The following is a 16,244-nucleotide window of genomic DNA, read 5'->3' on the forward strand; positions in this document are numbered from 1 at the left end:
GGGCCAAATGAGTTAATATATGCAAAGTGCCTAAAACAGTGCCTTTGAGTAAGTTCTATAGAAACACTAGCTATTATTCTTGCTTCCCTCAGCTTCTGGACACCCAAGGAGGACCTGGGAAGTCTGCAGCCCCAGGCTATCCTCTCCTGGCCCAGCAACATCATGCTGGATAAATGTTCTGCTCTCTGGGGTGTCAACAGGCGACGAAGTTTGATAAGCACCATCCTAAAGAAGCCCGAGAACATCTCAGAGGAGACTTGAGGGCTTGGGGAAGCTCAATATAACAACCTGAAGGATTTTGCAGTGGGTCCTGGGGGTTGAAGAGCATCTGGTGAAAGCATGGGTGCTCAGGAGTCTGGGATGGATTAGAATTCTTTGAGAGTGGGGGAGTCTCACAGGCAGAGCCCCCAGGTAAGATTGTGTAGTTATTCACTGCTCATGGATAACTGGCTGAGGAGGCTGATCCAGCCTGCACTCCATGCACAAGGCAAAGAAGGAAAGGGCACCTTTTGCTAATTCACACCCCTGTGGAGCAGTGGTGAGGAGGGCAGGTGGCCTCCTCAACAGTCTGAGGGATTCTGTACAGGTTTTATAGGGTCCTGGATATGTTTTGGAGTGAAATCTGGGATTAAGTGGAGATGGGGGAAGGGGGTCCTAAGGGTCCTCACAATCCATCCAGACAGTCCACAGGCTGCTTCAGGCGGTTTCCCTGACGCAGGTAGTCGTAAATCTCACTGTTCTCCACTCCTGGATATGGGGTTTGGCCCCGAGTGGCAATTTCCCACATTGTCACCCCGAAGGACCACTGTGGAGGGCAGAGGGGAGAGAATTAGAGTGTTTCTCCTGCACAAAGACACCCCTGAACACACATTTATGTACACATGTGCACATAGCCATCTTTGTGGGTGCATCACAGCTATTCACAGAACCACTTTGGCACAGGTACACCCTCATAGAGGTAACTTTTGTGCACACAGACATGCTCACCCATGCACACATTTACATACTTAATGGACACATGGTCTCATGTGTCACCCGCCACAGCCTGCCTATACACATGTATACATACTTACCACCACCTCTTATAACCTTAACTGTCTATATGTCCCATGTAGAACCTGCCACCATGCACACATGGACCTGTCCACATCCCTAGCATGTTCACAACACTGTTCATAGTCACCCACCATAACCCAGACATGAGTAGCCCACGTGGACAGGTCCCTGTGAGCCCAGGTGCAGTGTGAGATGATCGGGCCACACCCTCCTGTTGTTACCCACTCCTATCAGAGGTGCACATACCACATCACTCTTGCTGGTGTAGACGCGGTCAGCCAGGCTCTCAATGGCGATCCACTTGACTGGCATCTTGGCAATACGTCCCTGGCGGTAGTAGTCCCCATTGTAGATCTTTTTGGAGAGCCCAAAGTCCGCCACACACACGGACATGTTCTCATTCAGCCTGCCAGGATTGGGGAGAGGAACAGTGTCATGACATGGGTTCTCCACCAGGAAGCCTACTCTCACTCTCAGACACATCTCTATCTCCACCCTGGCTGTCCTGCTTGGGATTAGGGCCTGTCTCCCCTCCTTGCCCCAGATTTGGAAGGAACTGTGTTACTTCTTGTTTCCTCCATAAAATGAGGGCGGGACAAAAAGCTACTGAGGGCCTTCCCAGCTCTGGCTTTTTGCCAGATTCTAAAGTCCTTCCTAAGCTCCTCGAGTTTGATTATCTGTTTTAAAAACAAAACAAAACTGTTTTCTTGATGTATAATATATATGCACAAATCTGAATTTTCACAAACACTCCCATGGAATCAGCGCACAGATTAAAGAAACAGAATATTATGGGACACCCATACAAGGAATATTATACAGAAAACAAAACAAAAAAAAGAACAAACCACTGAAACACACACACACACACACACACACACACACACACACACACACACACACAATATGGACCAATCTCAAAAACATCATGCTGAGCGAAAGAAGCCAGACACCAAGGAGTACAAACTGCATGGTCTCATTTGTGTGACCTATAAGGATAAGGGACAGCAGAGCAGTGAGGGGAGGAGGACTTCAAGATGGTGACTGTAGTACTGGCTGTGGCTGTGGTGATGACCTAGCCCTGGGTCAGCAGAGTTGAAGGTGGTGGTGTTTGCTCTCCCGAGGGGCCATCAGGAGCTCAGTGGGGACCAAACCTAGGCAGTTGGCAGTGGTGCCAGCACCGTTCGGCTTCTGGGACAGCTGCGTGGCAGTGGCGTTCAGGTTCTAAATGGTTTCTAAGTTGAGTGCAGATTTTCATGGGACTTTCAGTTGCTTTGATGATGTCCCATTTAAGATCGGAGACAAATTCAAAACACCAGCTAAAGTTGGTCTACCTATTGGCTTCTCCTTGCCTGATTGTTTGCAGGTTGTCAGAGAAGTACAGTATGACTTCTCCTTGGAAAATGAAACCATTGAGTGGGCTGAAGATATTAAGAAAATCCAAGAATCCCAGCGGGAAGCAGAGGGTAAGGTTGAGGAAGCAGAAGCTAAAGTGAATTCTAAGAGTGGCTCCGAAGGCGATATCAAAATGAGCCTCCCCAAGACTCACAGCACAGCCATGGTGCCACTTCCTATTAACCCCATCCTTCCCACCTTCAGCACAACAGCATCCTCACCCCTTCTCAGGTCAGCAGCAGTGCCACGAAACAGAAAGTTCTCAGCTCACCCCACACGAAGGCAGATTTCAATCCTCTTGACTTTGAGTGTGAAGAAGACCCATTTGATAATCTCGAGTTAAAAATTATTGATGAGAAGGAAGAGCTGAGAAACATTCTGGTAGGAACCACTGGCTGTTATTGGACAGTAACTTGCCTAAAGGAGGCTCTGGGTCTGTATTACAGGCATCCTTGGAGCAGGCAACACTAGATTTCAAGCTTCTTCAAAAACCCAATGGCTTTATGACCGTACCACAGTTGGGCAACTGTGAAAAGATGTCACTGTCTTCCAAAGTGTCCCTCCCCCCGATTCCTGCAATAAGCAATATCAAATCCCTGTCCTTCCCCAAACTTAACTCTGATGACAGCAATCAGAAGGTAGCCAAGCTAGCAAGCACTTTCCTAACACATTCTGCCTCTGAAATGGCACGTTCCAGAATTCCCTAAAACCTTCCACCCAAAGCAGTTCCAGTGAGCTCAATGGGCATCAAAATCTTGGGCTTTCAGCTTTGAACTTAGACAGTGGCACAGAGGTGCCAAACCTGACCCTTTCTGATATGATTTCCCAGATGCCTTCCCTCTCTGTCTTGCCTGTGTGTACAGAAGAATCGTCACCTCCAAATATAAGTCCCATGGTCACACCTCCTAATCTCTCAATGTCACAAGTGCCCAACACTCCCAGCTGTCCCCAGTCTTATTCTGACCTGCAGACGCTGTCCCCTGTGAGCAGTAGTGTGTGGAGACAGTGGTCAACATGGGCTACTCATATGAGTATGTCCTGAGAGCCATGAAGAGGAGGAAAGGAGAGAAATCTGAGCAGATTCTTGACTATCTTTGTATACAGACAGCTCTGTGGGAAGGGCTTCGACCCTCTTTTAGTGGAAGAGGCTCTGGAAATACATCAGTATTCAGAGGACAATATGATGGAGTTTCTTCAATTAATTAGCAAATTTAAGGAAATGGCCTTTGAACTGAAAGACATTAAGGAAGTTGTGCTATTACATGACAATGACCAGGGTAATACTTTGGAAGACTGCATGGCTCAGGCTGAAGCCAGCTGAGACGAGGCCCTGCTTAAGCCCTTCACCTGTGGGGAAGGAGAAGGGGCACACGTCCAGATTTTCTTTTGGGGATGGAGGATCATTTTTTATGAGTCTAGGCCAGGGGTGGGCAAACTTTTTGACTCAAGGGCCACAATGGGTTCTTAAACTGGACCGGAGGGCCGAAACAAAAGCATGGATGAAGTGTTTGCGTGAACTAATATAAATTCAAAGTAAACATTATTACATAAAAGGGTATGGTCTTTTTTTTTTTAGTTTTATTCATTTCAAACGGGCTGGATCCGGCCCGCGGGCCGTAGTTTGCCCACGGCTGGTCTAGGCCCTGAGCTGGGGAGAAGGTGGGGAAGGTTTGGGCATGTGAATGCCCTTAACACTGTCCTGGTTCCTTCCATATTAGATGTATTTGTATTTTGAGAAGTGTCTTTCCCACCTCGGCCCTCCAGAGAGGCCCTGGGCTCAATTCTAGTCAAGGGCACTTGCCTGGGTGTGGGCTCAATTCCCAGTAGAGGGTGTGCAGGAGGCAGCTGATCAATGATTCTCTCTCATTGTTGATGTTTCTCTCTCCCTCTCTCTTACTCTCTGAAATCAATAAAAATATATTTAAAATAAAAATAAAAAAGTTGATATTGAAAAACAATAAATTAAAATTAAAAATAAAAATAAATAAATAAATAAGAGAGACTACAGGGGCATAACAATCAAATGCAATGTGGGAACCTTGAATAGGTCCTGTTTTAGAGAGAAAAATAGCCCTAAAGATATTTTGGAAGACAATTGGAAGAATTTGAATATGGATTGGATATTAGATTGTGTACAAAATTATTGATAATCTTCTTAGATGTGATAACAGAATTACCTTTTTTACTTAGGCATAATTCCTTATTCCTAGAAAATACCTACTGAAGATTTAGGGTGAAGGGTCATTATCTTGGCAACTTACTTTCAAATGGTTGAGGGGAGAGAGAAAAAGAGAATAGAGGAAAATGGCAAAATCTCAACAAGGAGGGTATATGGGTGTTCATTATACAAGTCTGTCAACTTTTCTGTAGGATTGACATTTTTTCAAAATAAAAAGTGTTGGGAGGAATAAAATATTTTCTATATTTCTGAGAGTTGTGAACATTTACACATTTTATAACAGATACTCTGATTCTTCAGCTCCAATTTCTATGAGTCCAACATTATAATGAGGCTAATATTCTAAGCCTGTATTTACACACACACACACACACACACACACACACACACACACACACACGTCCATTAATGGGGGGAGGGGTCTAGTCTCCTTATCCAATTTGGCCCCTCCCCAAGGGCAGCCCCAGACAAGACACTCAGCATAGAGAGGGAGAGAAATGAGGCTTAAATGTCACCACCCTCATTGGTCACCTCTGCCCCTTTGCTCACTCATGCTGCCCACTGAGCCCACCCTCTTGCCTCTTCTCTCTCCACATTCAAATACTCCTTTAAGATTTCAGTTCATGGCCCATCACCTCTAGGAAGCCTTCCCCAACCCCCTTGCTGACCTCTCTATCCCAGTCCTGAATTCTGACCCATGCAAAGGGTATGTGTGTGAGTGCCTAGCCCCTTCTTTCATCCTGAGAAGGAGGAAAGGAGCTCCCTATAGGGTTTAGGGTGTCCTTGGAAGACTCAACACTCACATGCAGTTCCTGGCGGCCAGGTCCCGATGTATGAATCTCTTGGTACTCAAATACTCCATGCCACTGGCAATGTCTGCCATAAACTTCACCAGCATCTGAGTGGGCAGGAACTAGGGGACCAGGGCAGGAGAGCGGTCAGTTGAGTTCCTGAGACCCATCCCTCCTTCCTTCCCCCTTTCCTTCCTGTGTGTGCCTAGCTCTGCCCTGCAATGGTTTCCCATGGCTACAAGAATTAAATCTAACCCTTTCTAACAAGGCCCTATATTATCCCATTCTGCCTTCCTCTGTGACTTGATCTCCTACTGTTCTTGCCTTCGACATACACTCCTTCCAAGGGCCTCCTTTCTAGTCTTCAAACAAGCCATGCTTGTTCCCACCTCAAGCCTTTGCCCATGTTCCCTTCAGGATTGCTTCCTCCCAGATCTCTCCACGTCCCACCGGCTGGCTCCTCTCCTTGGTGAGACATCCTTGTCTATCCAAACTAATTGCCTGGCTTCCTCTTATTCCTCTTACTCTATAATTCCTTCCTAGTACTCAAATCATCTTGCCTATTTATTTGTTAACTTGTTTATTGCTGTCCCCCCATGGGCAGACAGTTCCATGAGAGCCAGTTCTTGATCACCATGGTCTTCCCGGTGTCTGAGTAGCACCAGGTACCTGGTAGGTGCTCAATTAATACTTGTAGACTATTAAAACTTGTAGATGATTACATGCCCTCACCACTGGCTGGTCCCCGAGTCGAGAATAGAGAAGGAAGCTGTGTAGATCTCCATGTTTCATGAAAGGTAAGATGACCACAGGTGCAGGGAAGCCATCTAGTTCGGAACCCTGGAAACAGACGCCTGAGTTCCCCAGGCAATCCTGTCACTCCAGCTGGACAGAAAGGGAAGCCACCCCCTCTCCCAGCTCAGTCTGTTCCTCTCCCTCAAATCTGGCCTCCAAATTGTTTTAGGGGTGGCAAGGACCAAGCTTCAGAGAAGACATTTCCAACACTGTTCCCAAGGATGTTTCCCTAGTCCTCCTGGGGACCTCAGCTATTTCTGGGAAAGGTCACAGGTCACATTCCAAGCTGAGGGAGAGAAGGAGGGGGCAGTTTGCTGACTCTGAGGGAGGGGGAAACATGGGAGCTTGGAGCTTTGATCTTCCCAGTGCCAGAGGGATCTTCCCTTTAGTGTTGCCTCCACAAAGCCTGTAGGCCCCCTAAACCTGCTGTCCCTCACCGATGAGCCTCATGACATTTGGGTGGTCAAATTCTTTCATGCAGACAGCTTCACTCAGGAAATCCTCCAGCTCCGACCTTGTGCAGATGGCAACTTGGGGGAGAGAGGAAGGAGGGTAAGGAGGAGAAGATGAGAGGGGAAGCAGAGGAGGGAGTATTTCCCCTCTTCCTCCTCTCCTTCATTATCATCATCATCATCTTCTTCATTAAACATGACTGTTAAGTGCCAGGTGCTACACTCAGAATTTTACATGTATTAACTCATTTAATCCTCTGAGGTGTTCCTATTATTTTCTCCATTTTAGAGGAGGGAAACCAAGGCACAGAATGGTTAAGGAACCTGCCTGAGGGCATACACAGCTTGCAGAAGGAATAGGCAGAATTCAAAGTCAGGCTCCGGGTCCAAGTGCACACACCACAGTAGGCTATGTCCCAACACATTTCCAATAGCCCTGGGGGGGTCTGTGTGATTTTTCCTGTTTTACAGCTCAGGAAAGTGGCTCACAGAGGCAAAGTGACTTGCGCAAGGCCACACAGCTGGGGTTGAAACCCAGGTCAAGAACATAGGAGATGTTCAAAAACGACTGAGTGAGTGACTAAGTGATGACTGCATAACCCAAACTTTTGGCCCCAGTGATTCAGAAAGGATTGTTCCTCCCTCACCTCCAGCCTGACCCTCTATGCTTTTTCCCTGTATGGAAATGATTTCCTGCCGTGGACTTCCTGTGCTGTGTGGCCCTGACTGGCTCGCACCTTCTCTGATGGTGTAAATAGTATAGTCACAGTCCACATCAACTGCATGTACTATGTTCCACACCTAACATTAAGTGCTTTGTCTCACAACATCCTAGGACAGTGGTTGGCAAACTGTGGCCCCTTGCGTGTGGCTCTTCCACAAAATACCACTTGCAGGCACGCACGTACAGTGCGATTGAAACTTCGTGGCCACACTCAAGGGGCCAAAGAGCCGCATGTGGTTTGCGAGCCGCAGTTTGCCGACCACTGTCCTAGGAGGTAGGGCCATTATGATCCTTTTTTCCACATGAGGACTGGGAGGCTCAGAGAGGGATAGTCACTTGCCTGAGATAACACTGCTGGTAAATGATGAAGCCAGGTGTACCTCATTTCAGATCTTTCTTGCTCTGCTATGTATCACAGGGGGCTGGCCCTTGAAAACTACATTTCCCAGGCTCCCTTTCCTACTGGTTTGTTGTTGGACTTTGCCAATGGGAAGCACTAACGGGAGACTGGCAGGTGGGCAGGAAGGAGGAGGGGAGAAGCCAGGGTATTTCACCCGGTCTTGGAAGGCTTCCAGTATTTCCTTGGTGGTGGCTGTGTCTCCTTTGTGTTTCAAGCTCCCACGAGGTTTCTGCTAACTCTGTGATTCCCAAACCCTGACAGGCGTCCCTGGCCATGGGCTCTGGTAATCCTGCTCATTCCTCCCTCTGCCCTTCAGGCCTAGAGGTGGGAATGACTACTGCTGCTGCTGATCTCCAGGTTGCATCACTGCTCCCAGGTGTTCCTTCAGTCCTTCCTACACCTTTGTAGTAATCTCACCATATTAAATTTCTCCCATTGAAGTACCTAGCACGGACTTAATTTCCTGCCTGGAAACACTGAGGTTCCGTGGTAAAGCCAATTTGCTATTAACTCTTCTGTTCTTCTGCCTCCTTTGGGGCATTGGGAAGGATAGGCGGGATGGGGGTCCCACATGTGTGCACAGACTCACTCTTCATTGTCTTCACAGCCACCTTGAGGATGGAGTCATCCTGGTTGAGCTGGCCCTCCATCACAGCTCCAAACTCTCCTGTAGGGGACCACAGGGAGACACTCACCTCAGGGGGGCTCATAGGGATTGCATTTTCGTGTGGTTGGGTGGACGTGGGGAAGTGAAGGACTCCTTAGTTCAGGGGGATATATATGTGTGCCAGGGGGGCTCACCTTCTCCCAGGGTCTTCCCCAGGGCCACCTTATGCCGGTCCACCATCACATCCCGCAGCTTCTCCTTCAGCTCTTCGCTGATTCCCAGGCTGTTCACTGCATGGGGAGTGGGGATGACAGAGCCATAGAGCTGGGCTGACATTTACATGCTCAGAGATACTTCTGCATTTATTCAGAAATAGCTACTATCCTGAGCACCCTCCACTCCCACCCTAGCTCCTCCTCTAGACCCCTTGAATATTCTCCAAGAGGGGCACCTAAAAGGTTGGAGCCTGTCACATAATCTCACATCAGTGGGCACATTGATTGGTTAGTGTTCTGCCATACCAGTTGTTCATAATATTTATTAGTTTTATTGAGGTATATAATTGGTAGAAATCATAAGTGACCAGCTCAATGAATTTTCACAAACCAATCCAGCAGTCTAACTAGCACCCAGGTCAAGAACAGACCATGACCTACCCTCTCAGGGGTGGTCACTTTCCTGACTCTCTTACCATAGATTAGCCTTCTCTGTTTGGGGATGTTATAAACATAGAATCGTGTATTCTCTTTTGTGTCTGTCTTCTTTCACTTAACCCGATGTCTACGACACAGTTGTCGTAGTTATAATTGATTCATTTTCATTGCTCTATAGGAAGAGTTCCCAAACTTATTGGCCTCAGGACCCCTTTACATTCTTAAAATTATGGAGTACTGCAAAGAGCTCTCATTTACATGGGGTATGTAGAGGGTGTCCCCCAAAAATGTATACACACTTTAACTGCTGATAGTTCAATTGATGTTTCTTTCTTTTCAGATTTAACTCATTGGAATGAATAATTATTCAAAGTGTGTATAGCCCTAGCTGGTTTGGCTCAGTGGCTAGAGCATCAGCCTGCAGACTGAAGGGTCCTAGATTCCATTTCGGTCAAGAGCATGTACCTCGGTTGTAGGCTCCCAGCCTTGGTTGGGGGCATGCAAGAGGCAACCGGTCGATGTGTCTCTCTCACATTAGTGTTTCTCTCTGTCTCTACCTCTCACTTCCACTCTCTCTAAAAATCAATGGAAAAAAATATCCTTGGGTAAGGATTAAAAAAACCACACACACAAAGAAACAACAAAGTGTGTATACATTTTTGAGATACCCTGTCCATTGATATTTACTGTATTCAAAATGAAAGCAAATAGATTTTTAAAAAACAAGAATACATAAGCACACATTCTGTTAACCAACAGAGTGATGACATCATCACGCATTAGAAAGTTCCTGGAAAACTCCATGGAATCCCTGTGAGAAAGTGAGAGTGCAAAAGGGCAAAACATATCTTGATATTATTATGAAAATAGTTTTGACCTTATGGACTTCCTGCAAAGATCTCAGTGCCCCCCAGGGACAGGATCATACTTTGAGAATTGGTGCTGCATGTGATTCCATTAGATGAGTGTGACCTGCTCACTTCCTCTTCCTTCTCCTCTTAAATTAATGGCTTTTCCAGCCCCTTCTGGAATCTCCTTGGGGCCTGGAAGCCTTCTCACTGTGTGCTAGGAAGAGACCTAACTCTTCCCCCCCCCCCCCTTTTTCCTGGATTTAGGTTTCCCCAATGGAAAGATGAAGAGATTTGACTGGGTGGCCTCTGAGCTCCTCTGGAGCTGGGACCCTCCATAACTCTACAATCCTCTAACAGAGAGCCTATAGTTTTAAGATTCTATAATTTTCAAGACCCTAAGAGTCTATAGTACTGAGCCTATAATTTTTTAGGCCAAGATCTAGTCTACTTCTCTCACCTCCTATAATTCTAGGAGGCAGTAAAGAAGATGGACTTCAGAGCCAAACTACCTGGGTTAGAATCCCAGCTCTCCAACTGACAAGCTGTGTGGCCTTGAGCAAGTGTCTTAACCACTCTATGCTACCGTTTCCTCATCTGTGAAGTGAAGGGGGAATAACATGCCTACCTCACTGGATTGCTCTGAGGATTAAATTAAGTGACATGTGTAGAGCATTTAGAACAGTGTCTGTCACATAGGAAATGTTAGGGTTGGCTGTCATTTATCAGCATCATAATCATAACATCATTGTCATTAAAATGATCAACACATTGTTCTAATATCTTATGGCTCTGAGGTTTTGTCTTCCAAGATTTATTGTGTCTAAGATTCTATTGTTCTAACGTTCTTCTGTGTGATTCTACAATTCTGTTGTTCTTAGAGTCTGTGGTCCTAACATCCTAGTATTCCAAGGCCTTCAGAAACGTTTGGTTCACGTATATACAGAAGACTGAATCTCTACACTTATTATCCCCAAACCAGTGCATGGAGGCATGGAGTTCACTTACAGGTGGCTTCAGTAGTCCGGCGACTGTAGGACTTGCGAACACGATACCTGACCACCAGCTCGCCCCTCTCCACTGTTGGTTCAAACACCTCTCTGGGAGGAATGGGGAGGAGGTGAGGGTAGAGTCATGTGGAACCCCCTCCTTCCACTAGCAGTGAAAGCAAGCACTGTCCCAATCCCAAGTCCTGCCTTTCCTCTCCTCCAGCATTTGCTGAGCATATCTTGGACTGCTGCTACCTTCTTCCTTCCATTCATTCCCCAGACCCTCGCCCTAATTTCAGTTCTTGGTAATCTCTCCTCCTGCACTAGCCTCTCCATGGTCTCCCTGCTTCCAAGTTCTCAATTCTAGTCTATGTGAGCCTCCCTATTCACAGAGTTCCAACTCACCCATAGCGGGTCTCCTTCTTCCGCCGATGGATGAGGAACAGGGCCAAGATGAAGACACAGGCAGCGGCCACAACTGCTCCCAGCAGTACATACCACCAGGGCCATGAGAAGGAGGGGGCTGGAGGTTCACTCACTGTCAGGGCATGGGGGACAGGTCATGGCTAAGGCCCTGTGTCCATCTCCTTGAGACCCAAGGGGGTGATGTTGGAGGGAGCAGATGTGGATATATTTGATTAGGCCTATCATAGGTGCCTTCACATATATGAGGAGACTGGGCTGGGCTGGGCAAGGCACGCAATGAATGTGATATGAGTGAGTGTTAAAGTAGGAGCATGAGACTTGTAGGGTGGCTGAGGTGACTTAAGAGTGGGATGGACAGTTGAGGACAGTTGAGGAGTGTGTGATGAGTGTGAAAGGAGTGTGGGATGGGTTATAATAATACAAGGAGGGCCCTGGTCAGTGTTGCTAAGTGGTTAAAGTATTAGCCTGTGGACTGAAGGGTCACAGGTTCAATTCTTGGTCAAGAGCACATACCTAGGTTACAGGCTTGATACCTGGCCCAGGTCAGGGTGCGTGCGGAAAGTAACCAGTCGATGTGTCTCTCTCACATCAATGTTTCTCTCTCTCTTCCCCCTCCCTCCCTTCTTCTCTCTCTAAAAATCAATGGGAAAAATATCCTCAGGTGAGGAATAACAACACAACAAAAATAATGCAAGGAGGGCTGATGAACATGAGATGGGTGTGAGTAAATTGCTAGGAGAGGGGTGTGTGATATATGTGATAATTGTGCAAGAAGGGGAACTTGGGTGTGGAAAAACAGGCGAGTAGGGGAGAGAATGCATGCAGTGTAGGATGGGTATATGAGGCACGTGCAATAAGTATGCAAGAACAGTGAGGCTCCTGGGATAAATGACCAAAGAATATTTTTGAGGATTGTGTGATGACTGTGGAAGGGTTTTCACTAAGCGAGGATGAGAGTGAAGTAAATGTGCAAAGGGGTGTAGTGTGCAAAGGAATGTGTACAGGGTGCGGATGGATGTTGAAGGAATTGGGGGTGTGTGAGTGAGGAGTATTCAAGGAGTTTTAGATTCAAGGAGTGAGCAGTGATTTGTAAGAATTAACTTTGGTGTGAGAAGAGTGTGCAATGAGCATGTAAAATGTGTGGAAAGGACAGATGAGCCAGGGATGAATAAAAAGGGTGTTCAAATAGGGTGGGAGTGGGTGAATAAGAAATAGAGAATGGGAATGTGCTAAGTGTGCCAGGAGTTTGTGTGGGTGTGTGCAGAGAATGGGGATGGGTTAGGATTACCTAGCGGCGAGGGAGTAACATGGAAGGAGTATTGGATGAGTCTACAAGGAGAGTTGTAGAGTGTGGGATAGTGTGGACTGAAAGTTTTTCAGTGTTTGCAATGTGGAATGTATGGTGTGTGTGTAAAAAGTGTGCACAGAGTTTGTGAATGAGAGGTGTGGGAAGTATTAGGTTTTGGAGGCATGTGTAAGGTATGAAGAATTATAATGGGATGAACATGTAAAGAGGGTGGGTTAGTGTGGAAAGGGTATGCAAAGAAGTGCAGGAAGACGTGAAAAATATTTAAGGATAGTGGGATGAGTTATAAGAGGTGGAATGGAATGGTGCTAGGAGGATACAAAGGGAGTAGGAGGAATGTTTGAGTATTGTTAAGAAACATTTGAGAAGGATGAATGTGAAGGGGATAACTCATGCACTGTTCCATCCATCCATCCATCCATCCATCCATCCATCCATCCATCCATCCATCCACCCATCCATCCTTCTTTCCTTCCTTCCACCCACCCCATTCATCCACCTATCTATCCATCCATCCATCCACCTGTCTACCATTCACTGAGTACCTACAATATGCTGGGCTATTCCAGGCACCTCCATCAAGGACCACATAAAAACAAGACATAGAGGATTAGAGTGATGAGTCTGAGAAACATGAAAGGGATGTGTAAAGCATGTAAGTGTGGTGATAGGGTCCTCACTGGGAAGGGAGGGAGGTGAGGGGATGCGAAAGCCCTTACCCAGCTGGTGCACTGGCTGTCTTTGCCCTGTGAGGAGAAAGGACAGAGGGAGGACATGCTCAAGGAGGGCAAGACTGGTGGGACGCAGGTGAGGTGTGAGGCTCAGTAAGATTCTGATAGGAACAGAGCCTAGATTTGGGCAACACTGAAAGTTGCAGAGAGCAAGTCAGGAGCATCTTGGGGAGATAAGGTTCTTCTGGGTACTTTGAAGGGGGCTGGCATGACTTTGGAGTTACCTGGGCGCCAAGGCTCTAGGGGCACAGGGAGGCTCCAGGGTCCATCCCCAGAGGCGGTGTAGGCTGCCACACACACCGTCAGGTTGGGCACAGTCCTGTCCTCCCGCAGCTCCAGGGTCACCTCTTGCTTTAGTCCTATGTCCATTAGCACCTAGGACATCCAGACAGCATCAGGGTAGAGCCCAGGTTCTTAACGCTTAGGCCTCAACTCCCCAACCTTCCGGAAACCTTCTCATCTCCAATACCTTCTTACCTTCTTCTTCCTACCTTTTCATCCCCACTCCTTTTATCACCATCCCCGTGCCCACTAAAATATCAGTTCCACTAGGACAGGACTAGGACAGGACTTTGTCTCATTCACTGCCATGTCTGCAAGTCCTACAACAGTGATGGCACACAGTACTTATGCTGAAAACTGAATTCTCATCTTTCACTCTCATCTCTCCATCCCCTTCTAAATCTCACCCTTTTTCCCACCCTACTTCTCCACCCCAGGGATGCTGTTTGCACAGATAATAACTTTGTGCAAATTAGAAAAGGCATCCCTTCCTCAAGATGCTGTACAACTATCTGCTGTAACATCATCATGGTAAAACATGGAGGCTCCTGGGATAAATGACCAAGGAAACATGTCCACTGAAACACTATTTATAATGATTCATAAATAGCCATTCCCTCCCCTTCCCCTGGACCCCTTTAACCTTCCCACAATGTGCTCTCCTCTGCACTACCCAACTTGTACAACTAACTGTCCATATCTGCCCTGTCATCTTCTCCTCCCCATTTCCCTCCTTCTCAGCTCCTCTACCCAACCCCAGCCAGCAGCACCCACCTCAGGAGTGTCCTGGCCTCGATAGGCCAGCCGGTACCCTAACAGAGTGCCCTGCAGAGGTGCCATTGGCTTCTGCCAACGCACGATGGCTTGGCTCCCATTCCGTATGGCGGTAACGTTCTTAGGGGGGCCCAGAGGCACTGGAGGACAGGGAAGAGGGGAAGCTGGCACCCTACCTCTTCCTGACTTCTCCCTGACCCCAGTAAGTGAAGGCAGGGTGCAAAGAGCATGCGCATGGGCAACTCATGCAGGCCTCCCAGGAGCGGAAGCATAGGGAAGAGGTCTGGGAGAGATGCCAGTGCTGTGCTGAGGAGTGGGGACTGAACAGGAAGGAGATGGAGGCCACATGGGGTAAATGGGTGAGAGGAGATGCTGAGGGTGGCACTGATATGAGCAAAGTCCAGGGGGAAGAGGGCAACGTCTCCCCCACCAGCTCCTTCTTACCTCCCTCAGGCGTCTCCACGGGAAGCCAGTGGGTCCAGGGTGAGGGGCCCTGGCTACTGGCACATGCCACCCTGATGTGATAAGGACTGTGAGGACGGAGGCTGTCCAGCTGTAGTTGGTGAGGGGGGACGGATACTTGCATGGTGAGGGGCTCCTCCGGGGGATCTGGCTCTCCCAGCCTGATGCCGACCCCATCATCTGACAGCACAGCCTGGGGACAGGAAAGGGGTGTGAGGACAGGATGGCCATGCAATCACATGAGCCGTCAGACAACGCTCGGTGGTGGTCCTTGTGATTACACAACTTTGAAAGGATGTGTGTGTGTGTGATAGCTTCATTCTAGTGCTCCATGGGCACCTGCATTTGCAAAGCGAGGAGACCACCCAGCTGCACAATGTGATTCTGTCATCACTTGCAAAAGCTGCCTCTGGCAAGACGTTCCCTCATTGAACCTCAGTTTCCTCATCTTTAAAATGGGGTATAATGTCTCCCTACTTCGAAGGGTTGACTGAAATGATATTCTTAAGCATTTAGAAGAGTGCCCGTATGTATTGAGTGTTTGCCGTTATTAGTATTGTGTGTGTGTGTGTGTGTGTGTGTGTGTGTGTGTGTGTGTGAGGTTGCCTTGGCAACAAGTGTCCAATTCCACACACCTTGCACATCGGCATAGGCTGGCACACCCACCTGCCCCCCAGGAGCGGCCAGGTCAGGATGGCAGGGCTACAGCTGGGGACTACACCTGTGCAGCACATAAACTGGTTTGAACATCACACTAACAGTGAACATTTCTTGAGTGTTAACTATGTGTCAAGCACCCTGTCAAGTGCATGTTGGGGTGAACTCAGTGACTTCTTACCACCACTCTATGGGGTCAATTTCTTTTTTCATTCCTATTTTACAGATGAGGAAACAGAAGCCCAGAGAGGTTCAGACACTAGCTCAAAGTCACAGGGCTCCCACATGTGGAGATAATACCACCCAGAGGCCTGGGGAGGAGGTGGGCAAAGGGTGGGTAGCAGGATGAGGGGAGACTGTCCCCTTGCCTGCTCTTTGGCCCACAGTGACAGCCAGGAAGAGGAACCTCTGCTGGGACAAAGGGGACAAGGATGCAGACACTCAGCCTCCCATGCCCGCTCCCACTTCTCTTTTCCCTGGGATGGCTGTGACCCTCCCATTCGAACCCGTCAGCCCCAGCCTATGCACAGCAGGAAGTGAGACCTGCAGAGGGAAGAGGACACACTTCTGCTTTCCTGCGGACACTGGATGGGTGTGGGGTGGGGGCACAGCTGACACCTGACCTGGCATCTGAGCTCTCCCAAACTGGCCTGGCCTCTGGGATTGAATCAATTTCATCCTCTTTAGGCACTGGGGGGGACTGGTCATTTCTTTTCC

General features: G+C 48.0%; 1 protein-coding gene and 1 pseudogene across 5 annotated transcripts in view; one reads left to right on the forward strand and one right to left on the reverse strand.

Moving 5' to 3' along the window:
* Positions 1 to 16,244, reverse strand: part of AXL (AXL receptor tyrosine kinase) — a 28,836-nt gene that overhangs the window by 3,204 nt on the left and 9,388 nt on the right. For 2 of the 5 annotated variants that reach the window (XM_036345912.1, XM_036345917.1), the window contains 13 exons: positions 14,853 to 15,063; positions 14,409 to 14,548; positions 13,577 to 13,727; positions 13,341 to 13,367; positions 11,295 to 11,427; positions 10,909 to 11,000; positions 8,594 to 8,689; positions 8,382 to 8,459; positions 6,654 to 6,746; positions 6,154 to 6,275; positions 5,434 to 5,543; positions 1,303 to 1,462; positions 669 to 805 (listed from right to left, as the gene is read on the reverse strand). In XM_036345912.1, the coding sequence (XP_036201805.1) occupies positions 669 to 805; positions 1,303 to 1,462; positions 5,434 to 5,543; positions 6,154 to 6,275; positions 6,654 to 6,746; positions 8,382 to 8,459; positions 8,594 to 8,689; positions 10,909 to 11,000; positions 11,295 to 11,427; positions 13,341 to 13,367; positions 13,577 to 13,727; positions 14,409 to 14,548; positions 14,853 to 15,063 (1,550 nt within the window). The remainder of the gene's footprint in view (positions 1 to 668; positions 806 to 1,302; positions 1,463 to 5,433; positions 5,544 to 6,153; positions 6,276 to 6,653; positions 6,747 to 8,381; positions 8,460 to 8,593; positions 8,690 to 10,908; positions 11,001 to 11,294; positions 11,428 to 13,340; positions 13,368 to 13,576; positions 13,728 to 14,408; positions 14,549 to 14,852; positions 15,064 to 16,244) is intronic. The other 3 variants (XM_036345914.1, XM_036345915.1, XM_036345916.1) reach the window with 3 other exon arrangements.
* On the forward strand, positions 2,023 to 3,938 carry LOC118674311 (annotated as a pseudogene).

This window comes from Myotis myotis, unplaced genomic scaffold (genome assembly GCF_014108235.1).
Source record: "Myotis myotis isolate mMyoMyo1 unplaced genomic scaffold, mMyoMyo1.p scaffold_m19_p_19, whole genome shotgun sequence".
In the NCBI taxonomy this organism is placed as follows: Eukaryota; Metazoa; Chordata; class Mammalia; order Chiroptera; family Vespertilionidae; genus Myotis; species Myotis myotis.